The following is a 21,621-nucleotide window of genomic DNA, read 5'->3' as shown; positions in this document are numbered from 1 at the left end:
TTTCACTCATCAATCTCTTTACAAGTCATTACCCGTCAAGATTATTGTACAGGCCTTGGCTATTTCTATCATCGAGATTGTTGCTGCTGCTTAAATTTATTCCTCCTCTTTGTCGGTGGCGACTTCAGAGTTCTTGGACCAAAGATTTCTGCCGCATATATTTTCCTGTCGCATAAAAATCTGATAAGAGGTTTCGCCTTGTTTCACCTAATTTTACCACTGGAAATATTCGACTTACTTATCCATTACTCTCAAAATCGAACCGCGAAGCCCCAACCATCTGCATCATTTCTTTTCCTGTCTAGAGACAATGAACAATTGAATCTTTTATTTGACGGTATTTATGTACATTGTTTATGTTCCTCCTCATTTTCCCGTTCATGTCGTGAGCATAGGCGGAAGAAATATTGATCGCCTTCCTCTTACAAGAGTTTTGGTGTCGGGAAAGTGGCCACCGTCGCCGACCAAATCCTCGACACTGCCGTCTTGCTTGACGTTGATAGGGTACTTGACTAGGTGGACACCTTCCATGTCCACCACTTCTTCACTGCTATAGATTCTCCACATTTCCTCCCCGATGAAGCGCAATCTGTCTACGCATTCCAAAGTCTCAGGTTCTCGAAACATCTCTTCGGCTTGCCTAGTGTGCTCGTACCAAAGCGACATACGGTACTCGTGTACGTCTCCACGAGCCATCCGGATTTCGCGGTCTTTTGTCTGGTAACACCCGATGGCGATCTCAGTGTCTCTTTGGCCAGCCATCGATCTTTGGTTTACGTTTGCGGATCCGATCAAGAGGTACGTATCATCCACTGCAAGATACAGAACCGCCGGAGTTTAAGATGGATATTTGCAGTTTAGGAAAAGCATGGTTATTCAGCTTACTTTATAATAATTGCCAAGGCTTGAAAAACGATATGTATAACAAGAATTAACAGATGAATGTCTAGTGATACCTATCATGAGCTTGGAATGAACATAAACCATGAACCTCCTATGCTTTTGAGCATTCCAATACTGCGTTCCAGGTTGCGGAGAAGACTGAGGAGTCAACTCGCCTTTAACTTTCCCCTCTCTGTTTGCGAGGCAGAAGAAGTTCAAATAATCTTTCGGGTGACACGGTTCGCCGCTTTCTCGGATCGCTTGTCCGACCAACTTATACATCATCTCCATGGTTTGCCTAGTCCAATGTAACATGTCCTGCACCGGTTCGCTTTCGGGCACTCCTTCTGGCCACATCGGTATCACAATGTACACTGCAAACCTCTCTTTTGCTTTTATCTTATTCGCCACCTTTAGAGCGATTTCGATCGGGATTAGATTTGCGCAACCACTGCGAGTGTCTCTCTCCCACAGATGGCATCCGCCTATGAAGTACTGGGTCTCAATGTATATAAACCTCTCGGCGCGCCTAATTGCTTCGACATAAGCTTCATGGATGCTTTTCTCCATGGTGAGAGTTCCGAACATTTGGCTAGCCGATACATGGTCAATCGACCGGAGGATCTGCACATTCCAATCCCGTTCGGCGGAAATGCTGCAAGTAGTTTCTGGAGACAGATTTGCTAGGGAAGTGGCGGGAACTAATTGAGAAGGGTCGCATTGCTTGGTCCATCGCTGCTCAAAATTGGTCAGCACATCCCAAGCAGCCTCGCCCGCGATACGCGCATGAGTGTCGTGCCACGGCGCCCTTGGCCCGCCTTTTTCAAGTTTAGCTCCTGAGATGTTTGTTTGGTAAAAATCTTGACTGTGGAGCTCCGTATTGAGTGTGCGAAACAAAGAATGTTCTTCCGTATCAAATCGGCCAGCACAGAGGTCTACCCCCCCAAGAAAACTCACGAACTCTCGGTCGCTTGGATTACTATGCATCGGCGCGTCGACCGTGATAGTCTTCTGGTGGTGAGTAAACAAAGTCGGGAAGTTGTTATTCGATCTTGGGCATAGTCTGCACATGACTCCGGTGTGCCTAAAGTAATCGAGGGCGTCCTCGTCATGAGTGTTCATCACTCCTGTGTTCTTGATAATGTGCAGCGACGTCGAGTCGTCCCAAAGCATAATTCTCACTGCTACATCTTCCTCGGCCTTTCGCTTCAGCAATTCGCCTAGACTAACTCCAAGAGCATGTGGAATGCTCGTATCCGGGTTGCGGACCTGCAGAAGAAAAATGTCAAAACTCCTTGAAAAAGTGCAGGGCACAAGGTGGTGTTCTATGTTTCCACTTACCAGAACCATGTTTGGATTGAGAGACCAGCCTGCAATGTAAATCAGACGCTTTGCACCTTCAATGGCCTCGAACATGTCCTCCCAGAGCCTCCTCGGAGTCGTGCCAAAGCCGAGCAGAGGTTGGAACCCAGAGAGATGATGAGCATCTTGATAAAGGGTGACTTGGCAGTTCGATCTCTGAGGGAAAGTGGCATTCCTAAGGCCGCCGAATTTGCCGTTGGTGAGTATCTTCGACCAGCTCAGCTCTATCTCTGCTGGTTTGAACCACAGGATTAGCTGAAGTTTCAATTTCTCATTCTGCTGACCATTTTCCATCTGAAGAGGGAAAAGCCCATGAACCGAACTAGCTTCGTTTAGTAACCGATCTGCCTGTATGCGGAACTTTCCCAGGATTACACAGCTTGCTCTCATCGTGACGGTGATGGTTGAATCGAATGGATGAGCACAGAGGATGTGAAATGTTTGATTCCATACGCGATCCCGTTCTTGGCTAGTCTTGGCTACAATTTCGTCGTTTATCTTGATGGTCACATGGACGGGCCTTCCATATGCTAGTATACACTGCAAGATTTGAACTTTGAGCATTAGAAAAAAAAAACGAGGATCGCTTAGCTTGTGATCGAACATACATCTCTTCAGCCAGAAAACACAACACGAGATCACAACACAAACAAAACTAGAAATTCTCGTGGGTGTCACAGAAAAAAATGCTTCCAATCCAACTGTTTGATTTGGATATTATGCAAATTCAATCTAAGTTGTAGCTCCGAACACTATGAGCATTTGGGCAAAAGAATTTGACCACCATCTTTGTCTTGAACATCGACAGCAATCCTTAGTACTCCAACTGAAGAGAAGGAAGAGCTTGTGCACAAGCCATGAGGCTAGATGGGGTGTTGTCAAGAATGTGGCAAAAAAATAAAAATGAGGCTTGCTCAGTTAGATGCGATGGATTTCACTTCAGGAACCCTGTCAGCTGCTCTGTGGCTGTAGCTTTTACGAGGTAAACGTGAAGGGCTATGGTTTATCTGTCGGCAATTACAGGAGGTTCGAGTGCTATGAACATCATCATCGGTCATGCGAGCAATGCGATTGGATACGCGATATACTTACACTGATGGGGAAAAGCGGCGTGTAAGTTGTCGCATGGAAGATGGTAGCTTCCAATGTCCCATGAAGAAGCCTGTTCTGTCCCCCCATTATTCCTCACGCCTTCGAGAGATCTCGAGATCGAGAGAGAATGTTGCAGAAATGGGAGTCATATGTATAAAAAGTTAGGCGGAGAGATTGCTGTTGTGGTTTAAGAAGCAAAGGAAACCAAGAACGTGATGGGCTCGAAGCTAGACAGACGTGGAAGAAATTGTCATGTTTCTTTCTGTTTTCTTGGAGGCAATCCCACACACCAAAAGCTTTATCAGATGACAAAGTTTTCACTTCACGTCGAAGTTTCTTCAGCCCAATTCAAATACAAACCCTTCTTTCAATACAGAAAGACGGGGGTGTGGATCAATTAGATCATACCTGGTCAACGAAAGAAATTGTTTGACCAGCAAAGATGCAAGGATATGCTTCAGGTCAGAGGACAAGATCCTGCATCGGCACACCAGTTTTTTCGGGAACATCCTAAGGCTTGTTCATAAAAAATCCAGATCTGCATGATTTCTGGAAATATGCATTGTACACTTGGGAAGACGCGTAATTCTGTAGGTTACATGAAAAAATTATTCCGTAATTATTCTGTTAATCCCATGCTCAGCTCGGGGGCTTGCGTGTATGGGAGAGAGTAAACATAAAATATTATGTAATTAGGAAGCTCATACAAAGTCAAGAAATTTGGATGAGCTTTCGGTTCCCATTGAGGAAACGTATCAAATTCATATTCTACAAGACACACCTCTTCATCTTAGAGCTTTGTTTCAAAATAAATCTCACCAAATATATCTCGCCAGTTAAATTTTGTTGGTTCTCTTCTTTTTTTGGTTTCTGAATTAAGAAATTGCTAATTTGGAAACCTCAAAATGAGCCTACAAGCAATCCTCTGACTCGGTTGCACCCCATCACATGACGAGTTTGACGATCCGACCAACTTAAAAAAGAAGCCGATCCATAGCACGTAAGAAAAAAATGCCTTATGCACAACGCGATGCAATATAGAAAGTTGCCTCAGCGGCTCGATATTGCTATATGATCAGTATTCTTCTCAAATAGTCAAATGTTGGAGGAATAACAATACTTAACTAGGTTGATATGAACTACCCTTTCACTGTACAGGAGAAAAATCTAAGAGTGGAGGGACAAAAGAGGAAGATGTCCAAAAATTACCAAAGGGATTCGTGTGACATAGTTGTCTGATGAGATGAGCTTCTCTTGCTAGTTCATAGAGCTTCCCCATATGATCTCCTCCTTGCTCTCTCTCTCTCCCGAAAAGAAGTACCTAGTGTCTGAAGAGAGTGTCTTCTAGTGAACGCTTGCCTGGTTTCATCCAACAGAGGACCACTGTGGTATTGCTGCTCGTTGCGGATCCTTCCACTATGGCTCCCAACATCGACCCCGGAAATAGACATGTAATTCGTGTCTATGTGCCCGTCCCCTTCCAGGATCCGAAGCACCTTCTCGAAAATGAAAAAGAGAAGCAAAAGAAATATTGATTCAATGTCTCCTTGAAACAAACTACTCAAAAGAGCTCTCCAAAACAACTAACAATTTCAATATGATTGCAGCATATGACTCCGGCAGTAGGCACTCCTGTTCAGTGTGTACCAACAAATGTTTCCTAACTGACATGTGACAACCATTTCGCATTCCATTGCTTTATCAAAGTATTTACCTGTGACATGCGAGGTCTTGACTCAGGATCCCGTCGAATACACAGTGATGCAGCATGGAGCATGCAATAAACCTCCTGCTCGGAAAATTGATCTCCCAGGCGAGGGTCGATCAGTTCATGAATTGCGTACTCTTCCAACAAGGGGCGTGCCTACAGAGAAGATCAGGTAGAATCTAGAAAGAGTCATGTTCCAGAAAATCGGAACTCAGACAAGTTGGGGATAGATTGAAAATTCATTTACATCATACCCACTCTGCCAGACACTGCTGGCCCTTTGGCCGATTAAGATCCACTGCTTTTCTTCCGGTCACCAGCTCCACCAAGACCACCCCAAATGAAAACACATCAGCCTTTTCTGTAATATGGCCTGTTTGTGCGTACTCTGGAGCCAAATACCTAATGAAGGGGAAATTAGTCAACTGAATGCCTTAAATATATAAATACTCAGTAGCAATGTCGGTAAATCGTGTTAAGACTAACCCAAAAGTACCAAGTACTCTTGTTTCTACGCTGATATCTCCATCAGGTTGCCACCTTGCCAGTCCAAAATCACCGACCTAGCAAAAGAGGCATTGAGATAAGGAATTTAACAATCCATAAACATGCAAATCTATGATATTGGATATGCTTTTAATGTTCCTAGCATAAGCAGCAAGCCTTAAGTAGTCAAAATGCTTTTGCAGATGTGGTGTAGAAGAATTTGAACAATTTAGGGTGATCAATCGGTATGATTTGAGACTTCATATTTCATCTGCTGAACAACTATGAGAAGAATCGGTAAGTTTTAGTACCAAAGGTTCGAAATCATGAGTCACAAGGATGTTGTTCGGCCGCATATCACGGTGGATAATGCAACCCACTCTACATTCTTCATGAAGATACCGTAGTCCTCGAGCAGCTCCAATGGCGATCTTTTGCCGTGATGACCATTCTAATGGCTCTTGATGACAGCCTGATGGCAAAATCCTTTATCAGCTCAGACAATCTGAAGTTATATGTCATTCATGCCTAAAACTACATAATCATGTCTTGTACGGGATTGACTTTATCTCATGAGGCATAGCTCCTAACCACACGGTATTTGTATTTGAATATATGATCAACATGAACTGAAGTGCATCTACATTCTACACAAGTACTGTATTGACAATTTGAGATATTTTGCCAACTTCTTCGAGACATGGTCTGTCCTATACTGACAGTTTTTTTATGAGAAACATTCTATTTGATTTTATAATTACACTGAAAATTTGCCATCATGAACTTTAGCTTCATATAGACTCTAGATATGCCGCAGCTAATTTGTGCAAGAAGAAAAGAACATTACCATAAAGGTGAGAATCCAATGAACCATTGCAAATGTACTCATAAACCAACAGCCTTCTATTGTCCTCTACACAAATTCCAATCAGCATAACAACATTTCGGTGCTGAGCGCAGCTCAGGACCTCAACTTCTGAACAGAACTCTTGATCACCCTGAGAACTAGCCAATTTGTGTTGCTTGACAGCAACCGCCTGGCCATCTGGAAGTACCCCTCTATGCACAGATCCAAAACCTCCCTCTGCCAAGAAATTAGCCTTTGAAAATCCTCCGGTAGCAAGCTCGAGCTCAGCATAGCTAAACCATTTTGGAGGTTTCCCAAAAGCAGGGGCCTTGTGCTGGCATATGGAACACAATGGAGGGGGACCAGGAGGTGCATGTCTGGATACTGAAGTTGCTTCTCTCACATTTCCACCGTATTCCAAATCATTTCCGCAGTTTGGCACTCTAATATCAACTTTTCCATCCTGTTGTGAGAACTTATTTGGCGATGTCTTCCCAACTGGTGTATGGGCCTTGATATTAGCTCTTACTCCTACAGAGTCTTCTTGAAAGCATCTCGTGGGTGGACAGTGAGAACTAAGAACTTCTGACATCCATGAATCAAACCTCAAGCTCGTTGAAGATAGCGATTGAGTTTCACTTTCGGAGTCTGAAGTACATTGATCAAGATTCTTTGATTCTTCTATGGACATTAGTTCTTGTTTTCTTATTTCTCTAGTCATTTCTGAGGTGAAAAATGGGGAAGTTCCAGGATCAGAGCTTGACACTGATGAGGTCCCCACTTCAGTATTCGTGAAGACCGTCCCTGATTCTGGACTACTATTTGGAGTCACTGCTGGCCCTCGGATAGAATTTGAAGCATCGCTTTTGCCACTGTGATGCTTATGCAATGCTCGATCCATCTCAGAAGTCGACGCACCCGCATGTTCAGATTCCTTTTTCAGTGATCCCACCAGATTCAAGCGGAGGACCTTTGGTTGCGACCGCCTCATAACCACAATATTGCACTGTAGCTCCTCCAGGCATTGTTTTTCCTCATGCTTGAGCTGTCTGAAGAAAAACAGCAAGACCACCAAACTTCAGATATTAAAAGATGTTTTCCACGGTTGAACTTTTGGTCAGAAGCCTGACCTGACATAGGTTAGACACCGTCGAAAATGACAAGTTCTATGACCTTTTGACCAAAAGAGTGTGAAATAAATAACTTACTTGTCTAATACCACCCAACTAGCTTGAGCTTTCTTGGCCTCCGCGGCCACAGCCCCACAAGGAGAGCCGGAGACAATCCTTATCTGGACATTTATCTGCGAGAACCGGCGAAACAAATCACATGACTAGGAGAGCAAACATGACTGAAGCTATTATGGTCTATACATATGACAACCACCTTATTCGGATTGTAAACATTGTGGAGCTGAAGGATCATCTGGGAGCAGGAGTCTGTAATGTCACTTTTCTGCTCTGCACTAGATCCTGAGTAATACTTCGAATTACCATTAGCACAATCCCCAGCAAATCTTGGGAAACCCCACAATCTTCTACCTGGTCTCAGCAAAAAAGGACTATCAGCAGTTACTCGTGATTGTTGATAGGCAACATGGCCAAACCTAAGCGGTGGATAAATCATGCCCAAGAAATTATGTCTTACCTGCAAGACCTTGAAACTAAACATTGTAACAGATTGGATAATCTCAAAACTGAAACCAAAATCCCACTGAACCAAAATTTAGACTGGGCATGTTTTAGGAATGTACCTGAATTCTGCTGAGGAACCACAACCAACAACAATATGCAGTTCCCAGGTTGAACAACGTGGGTCAATGCCCAGACAAGAGCAGTCTTAGGAATTTCTCTAGATGCCTTAACAGCAACCACCACACTTTCACCCACATCAGCCGTCTCCTTTTCCGGCTTGCCTTGCTTCTGGTGTTGACTCATTGCGTAAGGAATTCAAACACCTGGCGTCCCAGAAGATTTGAGCTCCAAGAACTACGAGACCTAGGCAGAATCGAAGTTTCTCTAGAGCACGTCCGAATCGGAAACACACTCGTCAAAGCTCCTGCATCTGCAGCTCCTTTTTTTCTCCGCAAACAATATATCAAGGAATCATTCCACCGAGACAGCTCATATCAAGAAATGCGAAGAACTTGAGCACTCGGACTTGGGTTCGGATTGCACCGAAACTTCACCTTCTCCTTCGCCTTCAGAGACACGACAGGAAAGCTGCGACGGATTAAGACATTGCCCAAATCATTAGGCTTCGCTGACTACAAAACACCGGCGATTTCTTTCGAGCCTTGGATCACCAACCCGAACAAGAACAGCTAAAAGAGTCTCTCTTCGGATAGAAATTCAAGTCAAGCGCGACCTCCAAAAATGACAGATAACGTCAAGCGGCAGCAAAACCGATCACCACTTGGTTTCACAAGCGAACCGAGCTTTTCTGTCCGTCTCGAGCAAGCCGAACCGAACCCACCCAGCGGTTCGCACGAAGAACGAGAAGAGCGCATGAACAAGAACCTCTGGCACGATCCGTGAAAATCGAAATGCTTATCTTATCATGGGAAGCAAGCAAGCGAGCTGCACAGTCAACATGGAAGCAATACAATAATACTCAACCTTCCCTGCAGATCCTCGGTCTTCTCACCAATCAGAGCGGAACTTCCAGCGCGGAAAAAACTAATCGAGAAAACGCACGGCAGCCAATGCCCGTCACCAGCTAGTCTCTTCCTAATAAAATCGTGAAGAAGAAGAAGAGGATCACCAACTGCAACACCATCGCTACACTCACGTGGAAGCTAAGTTGAGGCACGAAGCTACATACCCTGTTTCCAAAAAAGTGCAGAGAGAGAGAGAGAGAGAGAGAGAGAGAGAGAGAGAGGGAGAGGGAAGAGAGAAGACGCCAGGTGAGGATGAAGAAGACAGCACAGAAGGAGATACGGGCTGGAGAGAGTGATAGAAGAAGAGCGCGAAAGTTAAGAGCATAGTTGTTAAAAATGGAAAATGACTTGTTATGACTTTAGCAAATCGCTTGCTTCGACCCGTCACAATACTTCTAGAGTAGAATATTTCTTTACAAATACTTTTGGAATAGAAATCTATTTGGTAACGCACCTTCTGGAGCAGATATCTATTTGATTACGCAATTTTGTTTTTTTACTTCTGAAACATTTTTTGCTCCGGAAATAATTTTGAAATTACTTGAAGAAATTAAAAAAAATTACTTCTATCCAGCAATAGAAAAATAAAATTCTAGTTAGAAGTTGAATTTTAAAACAAAAGTGTTATCATGCACAACCACGACTTTAAAAAAAAATTGCATTCACACAGTTGAAAAAAATTTATGTAAAAAATATAGTTAATAAGGGTCTCTTGAATTCACAAGCATAACTCTCGGGATAATTCAATCCTTAAATTCATAATCACTAATGATTTGGAAGATTTAATAGACAATGGGATAGTGATATTTTGTGTCTTTAATTCACGATGTGAGAATATTGAACGTGGCATGTCGTTCATTCATAAGGTCTAGATAAGATCTATAAAAATGTATTTTTGGAGTTCTGCCCATTTGATTACAAAAAAAAAAAAAGATATATGATAACCATCCTATCGAGCTATTTATCATGTAGCTCATAAAAAATGACAATGCGAAAAATATTTTCATCGTTCATGAAAATATTTAAGCACAATTATTAGTGATAATGAAAATATTATCTATTAACTAGTTATATCAAGAAATATAAGCGGTTATTTTTATAAAATTATTTATTTTTACGAAAAAAATAAAATCAAATGAGAACAGTCGGCGGCAATTTCAATTTCCGGACTTGAACGCTCACGAAATCTCTCATCGACGATAGGATATTTCTATCGGACAAACCACGGTCACCACTCGTGCACCTACTGTAGATAAAGCGAGGCCTAAATTCAAAGCGTGAGGAAAACAAAAATAAGGATGCAATGATGGTCTGGCCGTCCATCATTTCAAGTTGCAGCGATCCATCTCGACACGATGATCAGTCAAGGACGAGTTTTGTCTCGAGCTTGTCCGTCGTAGGGGACCTGGCAACTTCATTTGTACCCAACAGATGACGGTGAATAATCAACCCGGCCAGCGGCCCGCCACCGCCACCGTTTTCCTGTCAAAGCTCTCCCCGGCGAGTGCAATTAGTAGCAAGAGTCAGCGTTAACGACTACCCTGAGAATATGATTATCGAGCATGGATCATGTAAGGTCGAGACCCGTTCGTACATGGAATTGCTTGTCGACACCTGCTCGTTCCGCTCTTCCCGAGCTGATCGGGCTCGGACGGCCCCGTTGGGTCATTTAATCCGGTAGCTGTTTCTAATTTTGATTAGCAACTGGAATCGAGGATAAAGAAGAACCTTTCTTTCTTTGCACAGTATATGAAAATGATTATCTTTTTGAGACGAAAAAAAGTAAGGGTGCTTATGGTTCCGGGGTAGAACCAAGAACTTGGAACCAGAATCTGTAGGATCCAGTTTGGTTCCGGATTTCAAGGTATGCGGGGTAGGTCTTAGGGTCTAAAAATTGAGAAACATGTTCCAACGGGTAGGTTCCATGTTCTGGAACCTAAACCTAGAACCTGGATCCTAGATCATCAAATAAATTTTTATAGTTTTATTGGTATATGTTTTTGCACGATCCTATAATGTTCTATGGCACCGATGATGAGTATATAATCTAGAGCCAAACAAATTTTTAGGTTTCAAGTTTCAAAAAATGATAAACGTGTTCCAATGGATTGGTTTAAAGTTCCAAATATAACATGTACGGAACTTAAAACCACTTACCTCTACTTTCTCTTAGATATTGTAGCATTCACTCTTATTTTACTTAACTAAAAATGAAAAAAGAAAATAAAATAAAAGAAATTGATAGGTTCTTGGGTACCTTGGAATCGACCCTAGAACCCGTGATAGAGTCAAGATATGACGGGTATGTTTCAAGTTTCAAAAAATGAGAAACATGTTTCGATGGGTAGGTCTGAAACATGTAAGGAACTTGAACCGCCCACCCCTAAAAAAAAGTTGGGATTTGGAGTTTAGCAAAGATAAGGGTAGGGCAAGGTGGAGACAACGAAGAATCACAAGAGGGCAAAATGGTGTCAGCTCTCTTTTTCTTGCTGCAACTTGCAAGCAAACGTGATTGCTTCTGGCATGAATTTTAGGGGACCATGGGTTCAAATTTCTAATTTCATGATCAAAGAGGGTTTGATGGGTGGGGACCCATTTTGGATCGTTGCAATAAAGAGGTGATGGTTCGACGAGTTCGGGACTGAATTGAGACTTGATTTTGCACATTACAAGAACTATTTATAATATTTTGGGTAGGACCGAGAGTTTGGCTCAAACCAAATTGATCTAAAATCGGATATTATGACTCGATAACCTTATCCAAATCGGTCCAAATTGCTATTAAGTAATTCTTGAACAATTGTAAACTTTTCTTAAAAGGTTTTTAATCGAGTATTTTGGAGATACTTGTTCAATATTGAAAAAGATATATTTTGCCTGTCTTGCATTATGTACAGTGCATAGAAAAATTAGAAAATTTTACTTGTCAATTTAATTCCTGTTGGCGAGTAATCAAATGTACGGCGGGTTCGGTGTCAGGAGGGAGACACGATCCTCGGACGCGCCGCCCAACCTGCAGATGTCGGCCGCCTTAACGCCGTCGCGTGGTGTCGGCGCGTGTCGTAAACTGACTTCGTCAAGTGGGTCGGTCTCACCCAGCCACCTCTGCCAAAAAGCAAGGCGATTTGCATTGTCGTCGTCCAAAGTTTCTCCAATTTTTTTTTTGTTTTTATCTGTAGTACAAACTTAGTTTTAATTTGAAAATATGCGACGCTGTCAGTTGGTCCCCCAACGTGGAAAAAATCTCAATTTTAATCTCGTACCGAGGTTGTGCCAACCTGAGTAAAAAAAAAAAAAAAGTCTGGAAACTTTTGGTTGTGCTACAACCAGAAATTTCGCGTCCGGAAATTGGTTTCCAGTCTACAAAAATTATCTCTAATTTATTTTTATTTAATACAAATCAAAAGATATAACTATATGTCGCCCAAAATTTAATCGTGCTCTGGATAATTCAACATGCACGAAATCACAATGGAGACATATTTTCTCTGCGTAATCAAACTTTAAATATTGTTGAAAAGATAGAAAAGCCACTTATATTTGGATTTGAAATAAAGCCAAGCCATCAATGGAAAAGTTTCATTAATCGATGATATCGCATTGACCCGCCACACGTATTTTGGCTCGAACACCGATCGAGAATTTTCTTTCCATGGGGCATAAAGATCGGGGGAATAACTACTTCAATAATTCATAATACAATGTCTTTGCACTTTGTTTTTTTAGGCCGATATAAATTAGCCGAACTCGAAAACCCTAAACTATGTCCAAGTGTTTTTACGAGAATAAAATAGAGGACTAGAGCTCCATGGTCCGTCCTTGCTTTGGCTCGGATGGGGACAAGAGCCCAAATCGATCCTCTCAAAGAGACATTAACTGTCGTAATAAATAAAGATTAGATGAAAGAAAATTACGCTAGTCTCCGTAAAGCTCGCATGCATGCAATGTCGAGGAGTTTGGTGGGTCACGTTCCCAACACCCGAACTAGGATTGGAAATTGCGAGCCTAATTTCGAATTTAATATCGTCTTAACCTTAATTAAACAATAATAAGAAGTGGCATGCACGTCTGGTTTACTAGATTATCTTAACTTTCTTAACTACACTAGTTTTAGACCACAGGTAAAAAAATAAAATAAAATTACTACACTAGTTGGATAACATGGACAAAGACAAAACCCTCGAGTTCATAACTCCGCACTTGCATTAAAATAGTGTCGGGATTTGCCAACATCCAAGCTAAAGGCATCGAACATCGCTCCACAAACAAACAACTTCTCGAGCGACGACGAAGATAGAGATGGGTAGGGGCGTGCAGCCGGGTAGGTTCAACTCGAGAATCGATCACAATTGACGTGATCGGACTGGTTATTGGGTAGTTGCCGGAAGAGCTGATTTGATTTCCGATTCCGAAAGCCTCGAACCAGTCTAGGATCGATCTGCTGCGTCAATCCTAGCTCGGAGCTACCGGTTTCATTTGGAAATCGGCGAAATCAGATCGACAAACACTTTGAATTGATTCTACTCTATCTCCCAAAAAAAAAAAAAATTTATTGCACTCACGAAGATTCGAAATATGGACTTCCAAATGCGAAAATAAAACACATCCACATGATGTGGGCTAGTTTGTGACCGGAGAAAGGACTATAATCGACATAGTCCACTACGTTATAAGCTAGTTCTAAGGAAAATCGACTTGGTTCTCAACATTGAGGACCCGGTTAATCCGCCGTTCCAAGAGGAATCAATAGAGAACCGACCGAACCCAATTCGGTTCCGAAGGGAGCCGGCTTTGAACGGTTTTCCTTTATACGAAAAATCGGGGTTTTACCAAAGCCTAAGTCACGAATTCCATACCCATGTGATCGATCACTCTCGGCTCGAGCTGGGAATTGGGGCCAGCAGCATTAAATGGGAAAAGAAGTTTATTTCCCCTGTTCTTTACTATGGCCAAAGAAGCAATAAGGCGAGAAAAAAAAAAAAATTCAAAACCTGTTTTTCGTGGTCGCAGCTGGATTTTGGCATTGAATGCGAGGATCGATTGGTGCGATCTTTTGCTTGGGCTTAGAGCGAGCAAGCATGCAAAACTCGACTGCTACTGACACGACCAATTGACTTGGTCCCGTAGACGGTGGCCCCTCTTAATTATATGGACCAAACCCCCATTAATGTTGTTGCCCGTTCAACTTCCACACGTGTTTTAACATCCGCCGTTCTCCAGAATCTCCTTGCTTGGTTTTTTTTTTTTTTAAGGGAAAAAACGTAACAAATAATTTCCGAGCTTTGATTTAATATATAATGTGATCCCTGCATTTTTTATTTATTTAATATGATCCATGAACTTTAACTGAATGTGTAATGTGGCTCCTAAACTTTTAATTTGTTCAATATAATCTATGGACTTTTGTTACATTTTCAATGTAGTCCATGACCTGTATTGAAAATATTCAATATTATCATTCTATCGCTTTCAAGTTCGGGGACAATATTAAATATCTTCATATAATTCATAGACTAAATTGAATATGTATTTAAAGTTCAGGAATCACATTGAATAATTAAAATTTTATGGACGATATGATATATTAGATTAAAATTTAGGGACCACATTGCACGTCGACTCAAAGTTTAGGACCGATCAGGTCATTTTTCTTTTTTCATGCGACATGATTTCTGTTAAGGTAAGACCTACGGAGATGATTTTGATGCCTAAAGGCCCAGCTAGATTGGGTTTGTCGAGGCCCATTTGACCAAGGAGCTCGATTGAACGAACGGGTGGAAATCTGAGACTCGGATGTTCGATGTTGATGATCGAGATGGCACCATGTCAAATGTTTGTCAACGTTGAGCATTGCTGAGGGATCGTTTCATCTTGACATCGCCTTGATAGTCGTGTCCTACTGATGAAATAGGATGAAGGATCAGATTTCCTCTCATACGTCCTCGAAAGCCGACGCGATTATTTTACGACGACTTCCGGATGAGAAGCGGGTGTGGAGTTTAGCGATACCGGGAGGATGATGCACCCTTTTGTTTCCCTACAAATCAAAGGGAAGCGCCGAACTTATATATGCGCGAGGGAGAAACGAAATATGTCCGGCGGGCGAGTCGGCATCCGAATTCGAGTGGGAAGAATGATGTTCTTCCTAGAATCAAACTACCTTCGTTGAAGACATTCATCTTTTTGGGGGGTCGTACGGCAGATGACTCATGATTTCACATTGCCAGTGAAGAACAAAATTGTGGAAACTTCAGAAAGGTTTGGCAGTCATCTGGCCCGGAGTTTAGCTTTAATAAATAGTAATGTTCCCTATCATCTCATGATTAAACAGCTTGGTTTGTGCCGCAAGCCTCGTGATTTCGGTCCGAATGACGATGCATGACATTAAAAGCTAAGTCTTTCTTTCTCATTTTCCTAGGAGTGTCCCAAAAAAAAAAAAAAAAAGTGAAAGATGAAGAACTAAAAAAAGTGGGAAAGTGAATATTTAGTGTACTTTGATCTTCTTCATATTCTAGGATTTTGTAATAGAACTGTGGTGAAAGATTCATTAGTTCCTGCTCCTTTTGGTTGCAAGAAAGTAAGGTGTACATAGCCATGTCGAATTTTAATTAGTATCTATCAGTATTAACATATTTCAGATGTGCAATGCTTACTTTTTTTAGTCTTGTTCAGATGGATAGAGTTCGTATTGAAACCAATTGTCCGATGAAACTAACGTTAGTGACGAAGAGATAAACAATTCGATCGAAGATACTAGTGATAAAAGAGTAGATATCAGAAGTTCAAAATAGGAAAGAAAGAGTCACGACACCATTGAAAAAGATGCTGGCGATGATTAGAATATATCTAGTGGAGTCCCAAAAATAAGAAAAGTTATACTTAATCCTAATCACTCGACAACTTCTAACAGCGCTAGACTCTTTACATCCCATTGATAACTACACAAAAACAAAAACCAAAATCGAGTTGCATTGTGACATGTAGGTTTAGAACAAATGATCTTTCAAACGTTGGTTGTTGAAATAATAGGGCCAAGAAATAAATTTCGTGTTAGAAGCCATGTTTTTTTTTTTTTGGATGAAAGGTTGAAATCACAAGAAGGAAATGGGCAAGCACCTTTTAATTATTTTTGAAACCTTAATCTTTATAAAGTCTTAAATTTCGAAAGAATTAAGTCTAAGAAAAATTGTTTTTTTTCTGAGTTGAAAAAAATGTACCCTTAATGCGATAGTCTCTATATGCATCGTTTCTTTCTTCAACTTGGAGCTCAATTTCTTTTTATTGTCACCTTAGAACATTATATGGCATGTGAAAATTATATCTTTCTCTTTATAAACCGGCGAAGTAAATAGTCTGCTTTACGTTAATATTGCATGATCGGGAAAGCTCCGTTGGTCGGGAAAAAAAATTATGACGGAGCCCTCACCGTCGCATTCTCCTAATTTTAATTCGTGTCGGATTTTTTCGGTCCCATGTCCGTAAAAAATAAGCCTTCCGTGGTGGTATCGAGTCGAGGCATCGTGTCGAAAACCGACGGGCCTAATCTTCAACTTTTCCCGGCAAACCAAAGTAGAGTGGACTCCAAGGCAACGAACGTGAAATCCTCTAGCAAAATTGGCCTTCATGAATCTCACTCTGGAGCCAACGGATCAAAACTAATCTCATGTTTGTTTCACAGGGCTGCCCGTTTGTTCATTGGCCTTTCGACGATGGACGGATGAAACGGCGATCTATCATTTGCTAGTGAGTTCATACTGCTCGAGATTGAGAACCTCGCTAGAGCAGAAATTGACACCTGAATTACTCCGATAGATTTTCTATCGTCTCGAAATTGTTTATTTTACTACTTTGTAGAGTTGATTTTGAGTTATTTCACTGATTAGTTAACCACCGCTTATGGATCGAGGAAATGAATTGGAGTCGTTGCTGGAACGGCTCGGGGTCGGAGTTTTAGACATTGTGACTCGGCCTGTAAACTTTCTGCTCCTGTTCTGTGCCTTCAGGAAATATATTGTGGTTCCCAGACCAATCCCAGATGACAAATTATACGAACCTCTGTTAGGTGCGAATTCTGATTAGTCCCGGTCGCAGCTTGGCTGTGCTAGCCATCTCAGCAAGTTGACATTTTCTTGGATGAATCCGTTTTTACGCTCGGGATACTCGAAACCGCTAGATTTCGCGGATATCCCATCTCTGGTCTCCGAGGATGAAGCCGATCTGGCCTATCAAAACTTTGCGCGCTCGGGGGATTCGGTTGTAAGCAATCAAAAGGGCTCACAGAGTTACTTGGTTATTAAGACAATTGCGAAAGCTTATTTCAAGGAGAACATTTTCCTTGGCTTATGTGCGCTTTCCCGAACAATATCCGTCGTTGTATCCCCTTTGTTACTGTACTGGTTTGTGAATTACTCGAACGAAGGCACGTGAAATTTGTCAGAAATGGTTCGCTATTATTGGGAGCTTATGCTTGCCAAGCTAGTCCAGTCATTTTCGCAGAGAGATTACTTCTTCGATTCCAGGATGTACGGAATGAGAATGAGATCTGCTCTTATGGTGGCGGTCTACCAGAAGCAGTTGAAACTTTTGAACACCGGAAGAAAACGACACTCAACTGGCGAGATCGTGAATTACGTCGCGGTGGATGCATATCGGATGGGCGAAAATTGCCTTGGTGGTTCCATTCAACTTGGAGCTTCACGCTGCAACCCTTCCTGTCCATCGGTGTGCTCTTTGCAGTGATTTTTGTGATACGAAGCTCATGGAGGACGGACATGTTACACGGTCGGGGAGCTACAAGGAGCTCTTGACTTCAGGAGCAGCATTCGAACAGCTTGTGAAATCTCACAAAGAAGTTTTAACCACATTTGGACCTTCAAACAGTGAAATCCCTGGTGGAACTGCGAACTCCATTAGGATTGAGCATGATGAATCTAAAGAGAATAAACAAGTCGAGATATCCGAGAAGGCCTGGCCAGAAGTGCAACTTACAGAAGAAGAAGAGAAGAAGATTGGTGACTCTGGGTGGAAGCCATTCTGGGATTGCATAATGGTATCGAAAGGATCGACACTTATGTTTCTAGGCTTACTGACGCAGTTAGCATTTGTGGCGCTTCAGGGTGCATTGACCTATTGGCTAGCACTAGCTATTCAGTTCCCCGAAATCAGTAGTGGCACTTTAATCGGCGTCTTCGCAGGGATTTCATCGTTCAGTGCTGTGTTCGTGTGCCTTAGATCCTTCTTCGCAGCTCATCTAGGTCTAAAGGCGTCCGAGGCATTCTTTTCAGGTTTCACTGATTCGATATTCAAAGCTCCGATGCTCTTCTTCGTTTCTACTCCAGTGGGGAGGATTCTGACCCGAGTAAGATCGTGTTCACATCACATTTTGGTATCTTCAGCACTATCATTTTCTTTCAAGCACTTGCCATACGAAGAACAGGGCTGACATTTGAAGTTTCACAGGCTTCATCAGATTTGAGTACACTAGACCTTGACATCCCATTCATCATCATCTTTGTGATGGCTGGTGGGATTGAAATTCTGGCTATAATTGGGATTATGGCATCGTTCATCTGGCAAGTTCTCGTGATTGCGACTTTTGCAATGGTTGCTGCAAAATATGTTCAGGTGATTTTCCAAATCTAGACCTTTTGATTTTGTCTATATCCGTTGATCAGTTAGGCTAACCGTGTTTTATCCCTCGACTAAAAGTCATATTACTTGGCTTCGGCGCACGAATTAAATAGAATCAACGGCACCACAAAAGCTCCCCTCAGAAACTATGCGGCCGAGACATCCCTAGGTGTGGTCACCATTAGAGCTTTCAACAGGTAGACAGATGCTTCGGCGATTTCCTGAAACTCGTGGACGCCGACGCAAAACTTTTTTTCCACTCCAATGCACAAATGGAGTGGCTAGTTGTGAGACTAAAAGTACTTCAGAACCTGCAGTAACCAGAAATTTACATGAAGACGGCCACAACTTATCGAATTGTCGAAAGTACCTGTTAAATTTGCTCATCCCGGTCTTGCAGGGCTTGTTGAGCTATCTCTTTCTTATGCTTTTACCTTGATGGGTACGCATGTTTTCGTGAACCGGTGGGATTGCTACTTGTCAAACTACAGTATCTTGGCCAACCGGATCAAACAGTCTATGCACATTCCATATGAGCCTGCATCGGTCGTGGACAATCATAGGCCACCATCTTCATGGCCATCATAGGGTCGGATCGAGCTGCAAGAACTAAAGGTACAAATTAATATATAAAAAAATGACAAATTTTTATCAGATCGCCTGTACAAAGAGCTTTTTCCTACTTGTTTTCAGCGAAGGTATCATCCCAACGCACCCTGGTGCTGAAGGGAATCACTTGCACATTCAAAGAAGGAAGCAGAGTCGGCATTGTTGGAAGAATAGGAAGTGGGAAAGCGACTCTGATCAGCCCGTTGTTTCGACTGGTCGAGCCAGCAAGCGGGAAGATCTATGTAGATGGGCTAGACATTACTTCATTGGATTGAAGGACTTGAGGATGAAGATGAGCATCATCCCTCAGGAGCACACTTTGTTCAGAGGCAGTGCTAGGACTAACATGGACCCTCTTGGCCTTCACTCTGACCATGACACTTGGATGGTAATCCACACACAAATGCTCATCTTTGGACTTCAATCTTCGTAATCTATGCCCCAACTAGATCATCTTTTTCATGGACGTGGCAAACTGACGCGTGCTCATATCTCGATCTGTAGGCTCTGGAAAAATGTAAGCTCAAGGCCACAATTAGCGACCTTCCGAATCGGCTTGATTCTTCCGGTGAGCGATCCGTCTGTCACATCACATGTGCCAATCTAGTCACAGCTTCAAAATGATTTGAATCCTTTTTCTGCCAATGGGAATGTGATTCGCTTGTTCAAAATTTCCAAACAGTGAGTGATGGAGGAGGGAATTGGAGTGCTGGGCAGAGGCAGCTATTTTGCTTGGGAAGAGTTCTATTGAGGAGGAGCAGAGTCCTGGTTCTTGATGAAGCCACTGCTTCAATTGATTCAGCAACTGATGCTGTGCTTCAGAGGATCATCAGGCAAGAGTTCTCAGATTGCACTGTCACCACCGTGGTTCACAGAGTCCCCATTGTCATAGACAGTGACATGGTCATGGTCCTCTCTTATGGTAAGTTCCTAGCTATCTTATACATTCACAATTTCTCTCAGAATAGAACTACGATTCCATTCCTTCTTTTTTTTTTTTTCCCGGTAATTCAAGTTTACGGCACGATAAAAAGACTTTGATTTGACACACTGATCGTGCCAAAAGATCGTTACGCAAGTAGGATTCACGCACCGACACATACATAATCTCTGATTTTGGTAATTGCTTTCATCCTATTAGTAAATGAGAGTTTCTTCGTTTCATGACCGTACATATTTTACGCTAGCGATGTGCCAAGTATGAGTTCATGATAAAATCCGGCATTCTGAATTTCCATAAAAAACAAATAGCACCATCAAAATTTGAGAATATTCAAATGCGGCGGAATTCTTTTTTTTTTTTTTTTTGAGCTTTTTACCTGAATAATAATTCGTGTTTTTCCGCTTCATATTTAAAGTAAATCTGGTGGAGTACGATGAGCCTACAGAGTTGATGGAGACCGATTCCTACTTCTCCAAGCTGGCTACTGAATATTCGTCAAGTCGCGGGAGAAGCTCCTCCCTTTTTCCTTTTTTCTTTTTTCTTTTAAATAACTAGGGCACTCTTATTTTTTATCACCTAATAATTAATTTACTAATTTGCCTTTAATGTAATAATATTTTTAATAAAGTGCGTTGCAATCTTAGTCGATAGTATTCTACGATATTGAGAAACGAGATGATAGGATCAAAATCTAAGTTAAAAGGGATTGATCTCCTGTATACAATGTCTTGTGTGGGCACATTTATAACTGTTAGTAACATTATATTATCATTTGCTGGAGTCTATGTTAGTACCATGACCACTATTTTAAGGTTGAATCAACATATTCGTGCCATTAATTTTGTCAAAATCGAATAAAACGATGTGGGCGCAGGTATTATATTGTCAAAGCAAAACCTACCAAGTAGAATCGCGAGCACGACATGACTTCAATCTTCATTTTTTTTTTCTTTAATTCGTCAGTTCTTTATGGATTATAGAGAATTTTAAAACATAATAAAAGAATTATTCATGTTAGCGTCGATTGCACCACGTCAGCAATTTCCGATCAAAATTGCCCAAATGAACTGGGGGAAAAGTGTAAAAAAAGTCCTAAATCTATTGCATTAGTGCCAATTCAGTCCTAAACCTTTTTTTGGTGCCAATTAAGTCTTAAACCTTTTATTGGTACTGATTTAGTCTCAAACCTTATGTGTTGTTGCCAATTCATTCCTAAATCTTTTATATTCATACCAATTGAGTTAATCTGGTCAATTTTGACCAAAAATCGCTGGCGTGTATATCTATTGTCCTATATGGCACGGTTAGCGCTAACTTGAATATTTTTAATATTATTTTAATATTTTAAATAATTTTTTAAGCATATTTTTGGTTTTTTCAAAATTATTTTTAAAAATTATTTA

The 21,621-nt window shown here is 41.6% G+C and overlaps 2 protein-coding genes and 1 pseudogene across 2 annotated transcripts; 1 reads left to right on the top strand and 2 right to left on the bottom strand.

Moving 5' to 3' along the window:
• Positions 1-261: 261 nt before the first annotated feature.
• Positions 262-3,943, bottom strand: LOC115738043 (phospholipase D alpha 4). Its single transcript, XM_030670527.2, has 4 exons — positions 3,337-3,943; positions 2,224-2,784; positions 957-2,151; positions 262-812 (listed from the first exon to the last, which is right to left on the bottom strand). Exons 1-4 carry the CDS (start codon positions 3,421-3,423, stop codon positions 379-381), a joined length of 2,277 nt encoding a protein of 758 aa, XP_030526387.1. The 5' UTR covers positions 3,424-3,943; the 3' UTR covers positions 262-378.
• Positions 3,944-4,367: 424 nt separating this feature from the next.
• Positions 4,368-9,224, bottom strand: LOC115737909 (inactive protein kinase SELMODRAFT_444075). The gene is made up of 10 exons (XM_048283440.1): positions 9,201-9,224; positions 8,131-9,106; positions 7,764-7,918; positions 7,586-7,680; positions 6,378-7,426; positions 5,842-6,002; positions 5,531-5,607; positions 5,299-5,446; positions 5,051-5,200; positions 4,368-4,832 (listed from the first exon to the last, which is right to left on the bottom strand). Exons 2-10 carry the CDS (start codon positions 8,312-8,314, stop codon positions 4,599-4,601), a joined length of 2,253 nt encoding a protein of 750 aa, XP_048139397.1. The 5' UTR covers positions 8,315-9,106; positions 9,201-9,224; the 3' UTR covers positions 4,368-4,598.
• A 7,708-nt stretch (positions 9,225-16,932) lies between these two features.
• LOC115728736 lies at positions 16,933-20,773 on the top strand (annotated as a pseudogene).
• The last annotated feature ends 848 nt before the right edge of the window (positions 20,774-21,621 follow it).

Source organism: Rhodamnia argentea, chromosome 8 (genome assembly GCF_020921035.1).
Source record: "Rhodamnia argentea isolate NSW1041297 chromosome 8, ASM2092103v1, whole genome shotgun sequence".
NCBI classification, from domain to species: domain Eukaryota; kingdom Viridiplantae; phylum Streptophyta; class Magnoliopsida; order Myrtales; family Myrtaceae; genus Rhodamnia; species Rhodamnia argentea.
Note: the sequence above shows the minus strand (reverse complement) of the source record. Positions and strands in the feature narration are given on the sequence as shown.